The sequence below is a fragment of the Epinephelus fuscoguttatus genome, linkage group LG1 (genome assembly GCF_011397635.1).
Source record: "Epinephelus fuscoguttatus linkage group LG1, E.fuscoguttatus.final_Chr_v1".
Lineage (NCBI taxonomy): Eukaryota > Metazoa > Chordata > Actinopteri > Perciformes > Serranidae > Epinephelus > Epinephelus fuscoguttatus.
In genome coordinates this window covers 14,047,945-14,062,692 of record NC_064752.1, presented here as the reverse complement: position 1 = coordinate 14,062,692, position 14,748 = coordinate 14,047,945, and the positions used below count along the sequence as shown (strand labels likewise).

The 14,748-nt window shown below is 40.8% G+C and overlaps 1 protein-coding gene across 2 annotated transcripts in view; it reads right to left on the bottom strand.

The window, feature by feature from the left end:
* Nucleotides 1–7,144: 7,144 nt before the first annotated feature.
* The window catches only part of LOC125887063 (SAM pointed domain-containing Ets transcription factor), a 42,717-nt gene continuing 35,113 nt past the window's right edge, over nt 7,145–14,748 (bottom strand). For both annotated transcript variants that reach the window (XM_049573616.1, XM_049573699.1), the window contains exons 2-6: nt 11,070–11,523; nt 10,171–10,368; nt 9,924–9,971; nt 8,881–9,015; nt 7,145–8,338 (exon numbers count right to left, since the gene is read on the bottom strand). In XM_049573616.1, coding sequence (XP_049429573.1) covers nt 8,160–8,338; nt 8,881–9,015; nt 9,924–9,971; nt 10,171–10,368; nt 11,070–11,523 — 1,014 coding nt within the window. In that variant the 3' untranslated portion in view covers nt 7,145–8,159. The remainder of the gene's footprint in view (nt 8,339–8,880; nt 9,016–9,923; nt 9,972–10,170; nt 10,369–11,069; nt 11,524–14,748) is intronic.

Sequence of the window (14,748 nt, the reverse complement as noted above, 5' to 3'; positions counted from 1 at the left end):
ATGAATCCAGGACAAATTAAAGTTTCACTTTTTTAATTAAACTAAGGGAGAAAAATGAACTTTATCATGGTACTCTAATTTTCTGAGATACACTCTAAGTACCAATACAATGATTAAAAAGTACTCCACCACAAGAAGCAGTCCTCAATTTAAAATTAAAAGTATTGCTTTATTGGCAAAATGTACTTAAAGTATCTATAGGTAAAAGTCTTGCCCCAGTGACTGAAGCTGCAGACTCGTGCTGAAACAATTTTAAATTCCTGTTTCCCCTCAGCACTCTACAGTCATATTAACAAAGCAAAATCAGATTTTAATAAATGTTTGCAAATTTATGAAAATGACAAAAAATGAAATATCGCTGATTATCACTAAGAATTCAGGCCCTTTACATTTCTTTGGATCATCTTTGAGATGTTTCTAACCTTGATCAAAGTCCATCTGTCGTAAATTTAACTGGTTGGACATGATTTAAACAGGCACACACCTGTCTTTATAAGGTCTCAGAAATGACAGTGCACATCAGAGTGAAAACCAAGTCATGAGGTCAAAGAAACTGCCTGCAGAGGTCTGATGTAAGTATTCAGCTCCATGACTCAGTGCTCAGAGCTCTGCAGAGACTTGTTATTTGCTCCGATGTGCACTGTGAGCTGTGAGACCTTATAAAGACAGATGTGTGTCTTTCCCAATCATGTCCAATCAGTTGACTTTACCACAGGTAGACTTCAATCAAGGAGTAGAGGCAAGATGATCAAGAGGAATGGGAGGCACCTGTGTCATTGCAAAGGGACTGAAAACTTCTGTCACTGTGATATTTCATTTTTCTTTTTGATAAATCTACAAAAAAATCTTAAACTCTGTTTTTGCTTTGTCATTGTGTACAGAGATAGACTGATGTGGGAAAAATTAAACTATTTCAGTATAAGACTGCAACATAACATAAGGTGAAGGGTTTTTATTTGAGTTCAGTATTGAGTGTTGCCTCCTTTTAAATTTATTTGAAGTATTTAATGGTGACAGTCTGACCTTCCTCACCTTTAATCTAGTCTGAGAAAGACTTAATTTAAGGTTATTAAGGCTGTGGCTCCCATCTGCTGCGTCCTCCTGGGTTTACTTTCATATCGTATTCTGCCACTGGAGGTCAGTAGCGGCCACACTCAGCTCTGTCACATTAATCGTCTCATTGTGAGTCAGACGCCCACAAACAACAACAACAGCGACCCTCCAGTATCATCCAGTTCAATCAACACACCTGCTGCCAGTTAATGAAACTCATACACAAGCCAACAAAGTTCCCACAGTCCTGCAGGACTTCCCCAAAGATCATGACTCAAAACTTTAATGACATGATTCTTTTTTTTGGTGTAATAACTGAATTGATGTTACTCACTCAATGCAGATTCCTGCTGATGACAGTTGTAGCTTTTATTCCCTGTAATTTTGGTATTTCAAGAGACCTCAAATGACTCATTGACATCAACCCTGAGAAAAGAAAGAAAAAACATTTCAACTGTTACTATTTGCTTTTCGGAGTGCATTTTGTGGTTGGGTGGTGTGCGTGTTTTTCTTTTTCCCATTGGCGACTGCCCAAACTGGCACTCATACCTTGGCAGCAGTTGTACTACTGTGCGATTACTACAACAACTTCTATTTTATTATTATTATTTTACAACGTTTGATCTCTAGATTGAAGAGCAGTAGAGGGACAGCTTGTACACACCTGAGCAGCGCTCCGTACAAACTAATAACTGTTCTTTATTTGGGGAACAATTGTAAATGTTTTTGTCTGTGAATTGAAGGGTACATTTCTGCCTTTATTCAAATGTATTTTAAAACACTTAAAAATGCACTGTGTAAGTATTTGCAATATAAAAAGTAAATAAACTTAAGATATATTTTTCTGTAAATTACACTAAAAGTTGGCAGCACGGTGGTGCAGTGGTTAGCATTGTCGCCCTCTCAGCAAGAGGGTTGTGGTTCGAATCCAGGGTGGGAGAGCCCCACTGTGTGGAGTTTGAATGTTCACCCCATGTCACTGTGGGTTTTCTCCAGGTACTCCAGCTTCCTCCCACAGTCCAAAGACATGCAGGTTAATTGGTGACTCTAAATTGGCCATAGATGTGAATGTGAGTGTGAATGGTTGTCTGTCTCTATATAAGTGTCAGCCCTGTGAAAGTCTGGCGACCTGTCCAGGGTGTACCCTGCCTCTCACCCAATGTCATCTGGGATAGGCTCCAGCCCCCCGCGACCCCTAACAGGATTAGCGGTTATAGAAAATGAATGAATGAACACTAAAAGTCAGAAGTCAGTAGGACTTAAAACAAGGGAGGTGGTAGTAGCTCAGTCTGCAGGGACTTGGCTTGGGAACTGCAAATCCCTGTACAGACCAAGTATGGAGTGTGGGCTGGCAGCTGAATAGGTGCCAGTTTGCCCCCTATGCACTGCCCAGGTGCCCTCAAGCACGGCACTGAACCCCCAAACTGCTACAAAGGTGCTGTATTATGGCTGACCCTTCTGCTGTGTGCTGAGAGGGATATGCAAAAGTCTCACTTCAGCTTCACTCATTAAATCCCTTCATCCACTCTCACCTTCAACATTTCACCCTGGTACAACTCACCTACCACTAAACCCAAAACATAACTAATTAGGCCACTACTGTATCTGAACTATATAACCAACCGCTCAGTGATCAGGAAAGACACCCTGATCACTGAGGACCCTTCTCACCCCCACCATTACACCTCCCAGTTACTGCAATCAGGCAGACACTACAAAGTCCCACTGGCCCTGAAAAACATCTACAAGAAATCCTTAATTTCCTCTGCAATAACCGTCCTGAACAATCTAAAAAAGAGGCTGCACTTTGACCTGCTTTTATCAGTTGTTGTTCTAACAGTCCTTTTTTTAATTTGCTTTAAATGTGTTTGAATATGAATCATTGTTGAGCTGTATCTATCTATCTATCTATCTATAGACCTCAACTTAGATCTACGTCCCTCCCTACCTACCTATCTACCCACCCATCCACCCATCTACCTACCTATCTATCCATAGACCTCAACTTAGATCTACCTACCTACCTAATCACCCACCCCCCCACCCATCTACCTACCTACCTACCTATCTATAGACCTCGACTTAGATTTACCTCCCTCCCTACCTATCTACCCACGCATCCACCCATCTACCTACCTATCTATCCATAGACCTCGACTTAGATCTACCTACCTACCTATCTATAGACCTCGACTTAGATCTACCTCCCTACCTACCTATCTACCCACCCATCCACCCATCTACCTACCTATCTATCCATAGACCTCAACTTAGATCTACCTCCCTCCCTACCTACCTATCTACCCACCCATCCACCCATCTACCTACCTATCTATCCATAGACCTCAACTTAGATCTACCTACCTACCTAATCACCCACCCCCCCACCCATCTACCTACCTACCTACCTACCTATCTATAGACCTCGACTTAGATCTACCTCCCTACCTACCTATCTACCCACCCATCCACCCATCTACCTACCTATCTATCCATAGACCTCAACTTAGATCTACCTCCCTCCCTACCTATCTATAGACCTCAACTTAGATCCATCCATCCATCCATCCATCCATCCAACTACCTACCTACCTACCTACCTACCTACCTACCTATCGATCTATGGATCTATCCATCTATCCTCCCACCTATCTATCTAAACTGCCATATGCCTTGTGTGGATTGACAAATATAGTATCAAATAATTCATCACATTTTAAATACCATATATCACATTTTGCACGTGTATTTTAAACATCTTTGAAAGTGTAGCAGAGAATATTAAGAGTGTGTCTGTTCAGCAAAGCTTATAATACAATCTTCACTTAGAGTGTACCATTTTAATAACTAACATAAATTTAAAGTGTGATTACAAGTATGCCATGAATTCGATTTTGATATTAGGAGCCATCACATTTCGAGTGTGCTCAAAGTGCAATTTTAGCACCATTGCATTACTTGTTGCGCAATACACATCCAGTATACTCTATACTTTATATCAATAGGGTTCTTAAGCATCACATCATAGATAGATAGAGGAAAGGCACTTTGGCAAATTGGGTATTAAATAATATAATAGCTAATGCAGCAGTAATGGGATATTAAACATCTACTGGTTTCTGGAGATGGTTTTCTTTTTAAAAACATTTGTAGCTGCCACTCCCTACACGCAGATGGTTGATAAGGATGTGTGTTGGCTTTGTTTCATCTTCGCAGGGTGGATGTTGAATTTAAACTGATGTTGTTGTTAGCAGCGGTGAGGGGATGGGCGAGGTATATTAATATATTTGGCCTGCAGTAATTTTAAGTGTGAAGTAACTCTGTTTGCATTCTGTAATTGTCAGTATGTATTATCACATCATCACAGGTCTGGTAACTTACATAATCATATATCACACAGTCACCTATATGCCGACGTCCTTAACTTCAGATGTGAGATTTAAAAACCTGTACAGATACACAACACACCCCCAAAACACACTCTTACCTGCAGGAATAAACTGCTCATTCTTGCTCAAGGCCAGCTCCTCTTGGCAGACATGCACCCTTCAAAGAAAGAGCAATTATAACAAATTTAAAAACCCGTTGGACTAAATGAAAGAAAGAACAGTTAATGGTGGGAACAAAAGCTAAAACATCAGCATGACATACAAAGTTAAAAAAAAAAAAGAAGGTAATTATATATTGATTGTCGAGCCTTCACCTGAGGTGGGTTTAACCTGCTTTCCAACACACACTTGTGGCTGCACTACAAACCCTATTTTTTTTATCTAGACACACGACACAGATGCATCTTCAGTTGAAAAATAAGGTTTATTGAGTCCCGTGTGAAGCTTGGATATCCTGTCCCTGCTCTGGCAGACATTTAGGCAATCTCCAGAGGGAAATAATAAGCACTACTGGAAGAACTGAGTGCGAAATACTATATATAAACAGCCCAAAAGCTTCAAATTAATAAATACATAAAATATACTCATTAAATAAATCCAGAAAAAACGTTGTATATAACTATGAAATTGTGAAATAATCCAATAAAAGCAAAATGTTATTTCATCCTGCTTCTTTTCAAAATAAAAGTTTATTGCAATTGAATTTTATTTCATTTTAGCTTTTTTCCAAAGTCTGTTTTTATTTCAGAACAGCATTTTTCTCCTAATTAGCATTTCAAAAAATACTGTTAAAGTGACTACCTGTCATGCAAGATAAACAATGCAGAGCCAATTATTTAATTAACCGTTATTTCTGGTTAGCTGACAGCTAATTATATAACTGGCTCTGCCCTGTTTGTGCTGAAAACTGAAATGAAGTAAGAGTGGTGGCGCCGGTCAGGTAACGTAAATATGGTGTAACTCCAGATTCACAGAGTATAAAGTGCCCCGGAATGAGTCCTAAAACCTGGGATTAAGTTAGCATTTAAGCACTCCTGGTTCCCTCGTCCCAAAGTCAATGGTTTTTTGGTTCGGTGGTGTAGTTTGTTTGTAGCCTAAAGTTAGCATTTTACCTCTGGCGATTACATTTAGGTTTCAAAAATCATTTAATCAGTGTTTGTGAAGATTATCTTGCTGAACAAAATGTGTAAGTATCATAAACGTTTGCTCACCACACAGTTTATTTTCTTTCAGTTTGTATGAGTTAATTATAACATTTTTGTCACCCAAAATACATCATATACAGCATTTAGATGTAAGAGACTGTCTAAGGATTCGGATGTTCTGTTTTTCTGGTATGTACATTTAGTTTTAATGGTTTTTAAGCCTGTTTTTTGCTAGTGAAAATTAGCATTAGCTTCAGAATGATCATTATTAAACATGGCTGTAAATGCACTGTGCTAATCAAGCTAGCAGCTAGCGTTAAGGTTAGCTCTACCCTCTTGTCCAAATATGGTCACTTCTGGCTCCAAAAATCCATGATGGCAACGGCCAAAATGCCAAACTCAAGCAAAAAAACAATGGGTGACATCACAGTAGCTACATCCATTATTTCCACTGGCTAGCTCATCGCTGCCACTTTGCACTGTACTTATACAATGGGTATCACTGATATTGAGACAGCGTCGACGCGGAAGTGTAGCACCCACCCTCTGCTTCCCCCCTGGTTAACACAGTTAGCTCAGTCAGCACTGTTGCTGTTTATAGAGCTGTTTCAGTTACCTCCATGTTAATAACTGGAACCAGACAACTCATACACCCTAACTTTCACATAGAGTCCCTTCAAATAGAATGTCATATTGCTGCGTTGACAAGAGTTTACAGCCATGCTAGCTGCTCTGTGAGACTGTAGGCACAGCAATGCTTTGTGTTAAATGCTAACATGCTCACGATGTAAATGTTCACACATTGATTTTTAGCATGCTCAACATTTTGTTGACCTTGTTAGCAAGCTAACATCTGCTAATGGGCACAAAACAGTGGAGCTGAGGCTGATGTCACTTTTGCAGATTTTTGATCATAAATTTAAGTCCTGATGATGGTGCTGGATGGTGCTGCTCAGTAGCACGAGGCCAAATTACCCAGATGATCAGCACTACTTCCACATCATTGAACCCATACAGTATTACCGGCCTGTTGACTGTCTCAAGAGTCAGAACAAAACCTCCCAGATGATGTTAGATAAGCCCCAACTCTGACCACTTTTAACTCAAAAACCATTCCTATTTTACACTGCCTGCTCCACCCTGTAACAACTGCACCCTTTTTTGTAAACTATATTTTAAATCATTTTAAATAATCTTGTTATCTTTGGACCACTTGTATGCACTTGTGATATTTTTAATTTGATTCATTTTTAATTGTAATTGTAATATTTTATTTCTCTGTAGAGCACTCTGAATTGCCCTTGTGAGGCTGAGCAGCCAACTTCCAGTTTAGCATTCCGCTAACTTAAGTGGGGATAAAATGATTTAATCTTGCAGCTCTTCCAGACTTTCCAGATGTTATCAGACTGAATGGATTAAATCTTGACAGTGAAACGAGTCATTTTGTGACACTCAAAAAAAATGTATCCTCTGTATCCTCACCTAAGTCAATGGAAAAAAAGTCTACTTCCTGAAGGCCTGCGACTGAGAGATCAACATCACCATACGTGGAGCCACTCTATTAGCATGACTAAAACAATAATAAATATTTCACAATTTCATTGTAATATCACATTAATGTCTGCATTTATTTACATGATTATTTATTTCATGATGTTTTTACAAGTTATTATACTTTAAACACTTCGGGTCTCCACAGTAAAACACCCACAACATAAAATGCAATGTACAGCAGCACAAACCAAAACTGACAGTTCAAAGTATAAAGCAGGGCTCTTCAGCAGTGACACAATATTGCATCAGTCTTTACCGAGGAACACATACAGAGAAAAAAAAAATACAGTTACATGACACAGTCACAGCAGGTGCTGAAGATTCTCTGATAACAGGTTTCCACTCTTGGATCCAGATCCAACAAACTGTTAAAGTCTCCTTCTCTGTATGATTCAGATGAGATAAAAGCTGGTCGATGGGTTACAGGAGCTGACTGAGTGATTGTGTGTATAACAGCCAGGACCAAACCCAAAAACGAAGCAAAAACAATCCTCACCACATTTTCAACTGAAGCAGTAAAACTGGCTCTAATTCAAACAGAGACAGTGGTCAAGACAAGCGAAACAAAAAGGCAAAACAAATGTAGCTGCAGGCTGTGGGCGTTTTCCTGAAGCTTGAGAAGGAGCAATCAGTTCTAACTGTTTGCTGTAATGAATGATTGTAATTTAGAATCACATTATGTAAAAATAAACAGGCAGATCATGCAAATAAATGACAAAGGCAGTTTCTGGTTTTTTTTAAATCTGTGGTTGTTTTTTTTTTTTTTTCTGCAGCAGGAAAAAGCCCCGGCAGCCGCTTTGTTTTGTCTCTTCCTCTCGAGTCGTGCACAGATAAGCCTTCACACAGCAGCTGTTGCTCCAGTGTTGGCAGTGAAAGTGTGTGCCATCGGGGTCGATCACTGCACATGTCTCCTATCACCTTTTTATCTTAGTGTTCAAGTGCATGGTGAGATAGTGAGTCCCAGGTTCCCATCTCTTCCTCTCTCTCCTCTTCCCTCTCCTCCCATTATGCCGCTGCCTCATACTGGGTGAACAAACTGGTACACCAGTCTCTGAGACACGTCAGGCTTGCGGATGATGCCCTTCTTGTAGTACTGACGTATGGAGCGGCTCAGCTTGTCATAGTTCATGGCAGGTCGGTTCTTTCTGAGTCCCCACAGTCTCGCAACGTGAGCCGAGTCTTCGATTTTGAAAATACCTGGTGGGAATCACAAGAGATTTAATATCTATGACAAAATAAACATAACAGTTGATGGCAGTGGTCTGTGCAGACATAATATGCATCTCGACATGTGGACGGAAAATTCTTTTCACTGTTTCATTGTCACCATATATTACTATATATTAACATATATTACTGATTTGTTCCATTTCACCACCATTTAAATATCTTTGTCATCTCCTACTGTCGTGTCTCGCTTGAACTACGCTACACCTCTAAAATCACCAGTGGTACTACTTCGTATTGTCATCGTCCTTCGTTTCGGTAAGCTATCAGAAATCATACATACACACACACACACACACACACACACACACACACACACACACACACACAATACAGACAAAGCAAGCGCCAAAAGCAGTTGAAATACAAAAGTACATCTGTCTGTCTGTCTGTCTGTCTGTCTATCTATCTATCTATCTATCTATCTATCTATCTATCTATCTATCTAATAAAGCAAGAAGACTCAGTCAGGATTAACGTGCAAGTCAATACAGCAAAAAAAGGGAGGATACCTTTCTCTTTATTGAGCCAGCGGATGCAGCGTCCGTAGTTGTGAGGTTTAAGCAGGAGTTCTCTGAGAAACTGCCACAGATGAATGGGCTGACCAGAACAAGATGAGTCTGCCTCGGACCAAAGATCCTCACCTCCTAAAGAACAAAAAACAAAAACAAAAAACATTAAAGGCCAAAATGTAGTGACTTACAAATAAAAACACACATTCCCAGAGACCTTAAAGGTCCTTAAAGTTTCAAACCTGACCAGGAGATACGTGGCAGCCCAGTACATTTCTGCAAACCATGGATATGTTACATTTGTACATTTCATACACATGACGTACTTCAGATTACATGTATGTGAACTGAGTTATGATAAGGAGGAGGGGATTGTGGATGGTGTGACACCTCGGCGAGACGAGAGCAGCAGACCACTGTTCAAAACCAATAAAAGAGACTTCAGGACACGTCCAGCCATGCTGTGGTGACCAAACTGGGTGTTTTAAGCCCAAACATGTTTTCCTAACCTTAACCATGTGATTTTTGTGCCTAAACTTAACCACATGTTAAGTTTCAACATATCTGCTTTGTATGAAATGTACAAATGTAACATGTCCATGGATTTGAGAACATACAATGCCAACATTACTTTGGTGACTGGGTTGTACACAAAGTAGGTGTTTTGCTGGCATAAAATCCAAATTATTGTACTAAGTAAAAATGTGCAGTGGTCTGTCCATTTTCTAATTCACAATTAAAAGAAACTGATTCACATAAGACTTTTTTTCCTGTACACTGAATGTAAATAAAGTGCCAGAGAGCCTAAAAAGGCATCGAAATACAGCTTGTTTATAAAAGAAAATAACAGGAAAGGATCCCCTGGACTCCATGACAGAGGTCTGGGATAGTTATTTATATATTTATCATTAATGTTTGTTTATTAACCGGCCTGTAGCCTGTCATTTTACAGAAGCAGCCACCAGGAATAGCAAGTTGAGCATACCTGCATTACTGTTTAATACTGTCTTTGAGAAGCAGGTGTGTGAGGAAAGCAAACTTACCGGTCGTTTTTGTATCTCCACCTGAACATCTCTCTTTCATCCAAGCAGCTGGAGAGAGAAGAATTAATTCAATGCATGTCTTTGTACAGACTATAAAGCCCTATGTGGCAAATTTGTGATTTAAAAAAAAAAACAAATAAAATAAAGAAAACTGACTGTTTCCATCCACTCATACTGTACATAAACACACTAAGACACACTTAAAATGTAAATTTAGTTTTTAAATAAATACCAAACATGCACACACCTGACTTCCAAATGTCCAGGTGCGCGTGCAGTGTGTCTCCACATTGCGGTGAGCGCTGTCGAAACTCCTCCTCGCTCATAGCACACAGATCCTTTCCTGTCAGGTCCTGGAAGGCCTTTCCTGCGTGGGGCAACCTGTACAGATGTTCAGTCCACAGCAGCCACTTCTGGACGTTCCCTGTGTTCCATTCTATAGGGTCTGTGAAAACAAATGGGAAAAGCGGTGAGAAATCTCCCAGCTGTCACTGCAATAAATGACCTGGTTTGGGGCTATTCGTCTAAGTCATATTGAGTCAAATTAAGTCAGTTAAATTCATTTATTATTATTCATTATTTTTCTGTGTATTATGTTCTGCTACATAATACCACATAATACCTTCACTGAAACCACAAGGTAATCATACTTTTATGCTACTAAAATTCTAATCAGCAGAACAGATGCCTGGGAATTGGATAGCTTTATGACAGCCAGAAGCCGTACAATACATAACTCTTCCTCTGTTTGCTTGGAGAGACCTCGCCCTTAAGACTGTGTACACTGTCTACTGGCAGAAGAGAAACATCATGCACTGTCACAATCCAGGAGAACTCATGCAAAGGTCAGGATTAAACAGATCCTGGAGCAGGCAAACACGGCTGTGCGTCAGTCAGGATATGATTTAGTAGATCTGTCATCTTGTCTCGGCTGTCCACACAAATATGTGTTGATTTTGGGGGCAAGATCCAGTAGCTTAAGTTGAATCAATATCCCTTTACTTGTAAGTAAGGGGCAACACTTTGGGATCTTTTATTGTCATGAAAAATGTCCTGTGTGCTTAAAAGATTTATTTCTTTGTCTGTTATACGTCTTATTGCTGTAGATGACAAACAGCACTAGCAGGTGTGGTGCAGGCGGCCTACCTGGAGTGATGTTGAGCAGTTTGCAGGCCGTTTCAATGTCCTTCAGCACTTCTCCCACCACCATGCTCTGCACCTGCTCCAGAGACCGCTCCTCCTCCTGCCCCTCCAGCCCAGGAGAGAGTCCCTGCTCCTGGCTGTCGATGACGGGGCATTGCTCCGGTTCCTCCTGGGGCCCCACGCGAGTCATAGGTAGAGCCAGTGTTGGGGAGGCCTCTGAGACTTTCACCAGCCAGGTGGCTTCTTCAGTGAGGAGCATGTCGAAACAGGACAGGTAGAGGCCTGGCACGCCACGCTCCAGGGCCTCCACGTTTGGTTTGGTTTCAACCAGGTCCCAGGGTTCTCCGGAGCCTCTGTTTCGCTCCAGGACGGCGAGGGAGTCCTCTGTCATCCCGATTCGGGATCCGTACACTGTGCCTTCTGATAAACTGCCCACTGGGTTTGACATAACTGGTACCTGGAGACAAGGGAGACACAAACTTTAGACTTCCACATGACTGTAGAAATCAGACAACAGTACATACAATAGCACACAGTAACAACATACAATGACAGACAACAGTACACACTCCTGTTCAATGAGGCCTATTGTTTGAGGTGGCTATGACTGCAGGGATCAGGCTTTTACAATGCAAGCCCTTCTGCACCTCAGTGCTCTGTACCTGCACCCGGAGGGCAGTGGGGTAAGGTGAAGAAAAGCCACATTAAACTCTGCATCTCTAACCTGTTCCTTGCACATGAACGGAGAGACTTGTAAAGTATCCTTTCAGCATTGCAAAATGTTTGTTAGAAAAGTGTCTTCATGCCTGATTTTTCTGAAAAGTGTAAAATCAGAAAGAATCAACAGATCTGCCTGCAATTTCAAACACGAGAGAAGATGGTTTGAGAGAGTTGATACATAATTTAAATCAGCAGTCGACAAGAGTTCATAAACAACAATCCGTTCTGCAACATTCAAGCAGTTCACGATCACTTCGATTAAAATAATTTCATGCCTCAAGCCAAAAAGAAAATACCTCCTCCAACAGTTCTTCTGCTGCGTTTCTCTGGCTGCTAAACCAGCAATTGTTTCTGTCTGGTAACAAACTCCATCAGAGCAGCTGCAGACGAGAGTCCCTTTTCGAAATGTGTTTTGAGCTGAACTGAGGTGAGACTGTGCCGGTTGGTGCTCTATAAGAACCTGGGGCCTAATGGAGATACTGGGGAAATGACCCTCAAGAGCGTTAAAACACACACAGCGCTGACAGGCATGGGGCAAAATGGATTTGACTGAGTCTCTTATTTGTGGGTCAGTGGCCCAGAATGGCTCAAGTGTTGGGGGTAGCTGACTTGTATTGAGACCTGAAGCAGCTCCGCCGCCTTCCTCGGCTTTCAAGGTGCCGTCTCTGCAGCCCTCTGTCTCCACTGTCAGCTGGAGTTTTTAATCAAGTTAGATAATGTGGAGAAGGCGTCCTCCAAACCACGTTTAAACTAAAAAAAAGACGACTGTTTTATGAAGAGTCGACTGATAGCTGTTTCTTCTTAAGAGGAAATTGCCATCATAATTGTTCATTTATGGATGTCAGCTGGAGCACAAGTGTTGTAATCTCAGGGTGAACTCGCATATGGCACCCATAATGTGTACCTGCCACAGCTGGTATATGGGAAGGCACACTGCTGTCACCCACTAGGTTATCAGTGGCTGTGGCTGATGCCACCGTAAAGGAAGTGTGCTCCCACAGAGCACATGTTCAAGGAGAGTCATGGCTTTATTTGTCAAGACACAAAGAAATTAAAAGTCTCGTAAAAATTGCAAAATGATGGACTACACCCATACGCCCAAATCATCAGGGAAGGCAGTTTAAAATGAATCCAGGTGACAGTAAACCTTTCTCTGTAGAAAAGAAGATGTTCTTTAGATGCAAAAATAATTAATTTAATCAATGTGCAAGGGGTTAAAAAAGTAAAAACTTGTGACAATAAAGTGAATGTTTCAATCAGAGATCAAAATGCAATCCAATCGCCAAACATTTTTTTAACATTGTATGTTTCAAAGCATAACTACGTTAAATTTGCATGTTACTGTGTAGCAGATATATGGAAATTTTATATTTCAACTGTGGTTAATTTGAGGTTCAGTTTAGGCACAAAAAACATGGTTATGGTTAGAAAAAGACCATGTAAAATACCCACTTTGTGCACAATCCCGGCGGGAAAATCAGCAATGTCTCAGCAAAACACAACAGCTTTTTGTGCCTAAAAAGCTGCTGGAAACACAGCAATGACTCAGTAAATCACAACTGATTTTGTTGTTTGTCGGTCTTGAACAGTGGTCTATGGTTTGGCAGGTGTCTTGCCATCCACCAACCCCTCCAACTCCCACTGACAGTCATTTTATAAACTACGTCGCTATGTATGAAAAAATCTCAGCACATCTAAGCAACAGGTGCGTAGGAGGAAGGCGCAAAAAAGGCTCCCGCACTGTCTCACTCTATTTTCTTTCAAGACTTGAAATGCCTGATGAAGGTCAATGAGACCGAAACGTTGCCCGCATTACAAGTCTTGAAATGCCTGATGAAGGTCAATGAGACCGAAACGTTGCCTAAATAAAAAGAAAATAGAGAGCGAGACAGTGTGCGGGAGCCTTTTTGATTTTTGTTAACTACATCACTGTAGAAACACTGATGTGATTAATATGAAAAGTGCAAATGTAACACATTTGTGGTTTGCAGACGTATGATGCCAACTTCTTCTTCTTTTATTGTCAGTTGTTTACGGATTTCGACTGCACACGCCTTACACTACTTCTTGAAAAGCCTGGTTTCAAGAGTGCAAACCTTTTCATAGAGCTGATCTCAAAACTTTCAAGATTCTATTACTTTTCTCATAGATATATTTAACAAACTTTTTCAAAGTCAAATAGAGTTATCTTCCCCGACCCTAAAAAAGATTACCCTCTCAGACTTTGGTCCTCAACCCCCCACTGTAAAACCTCCCCCCAAGTCTTCCTTTTATCTTCAAATTTCTCGTAAACTATAACCCACACTCCTTTTCTCTCCATCAGGAGTCAGATTAAAAGCCACTGGTATCCCGGCCTGGGCTGCTTCGTGTCAACTCTGCTCTGCAACAGCTTGCGCTAAGCCCATTAGCAAAGCAAATTTAGCCATATTACCTTCTTCCAAAAGGAAGAGGGGGCACAAGAAAAAGACACAAACACACACTCCTGTGGAGAGGGATTAAGACCCTGACTGATCTCTAAATGAGTTTGGTCAAGACGCTGATATTCATTTCAGGAGCATTAGAGGTTGCTCCATTTACTCAGCAAAGTCAGCCTTTGACACCGACAGAGAGGGACTCTCTGCATGCAGGCGTCCACCCTGGGAACCATATTCCTTCCACATGCTTGGTCTCATTTAGCGTAAACAGGGTGATTATTTTAGGTGAGGTTGGTAACATCACCTAGGGTTTTATATGATTGGATATGATCGCAAAAAGAAAAAACTGATGCAAGAGTGATCTTGTTAGATTTTTCAGTGGGAAAAAAACGAGAGAAAAAGAAGTCACATAAGGACTTTGATGAACATAATAGTGGCCATTTTGACAAATCAAGGATCAAATGGGATCCACATATTGTCCATTTAAATCAGTTAGTCTCCAGGAGCTATTCACATTTAATCTACAGCCTCCTTTACGTGGGAATTGA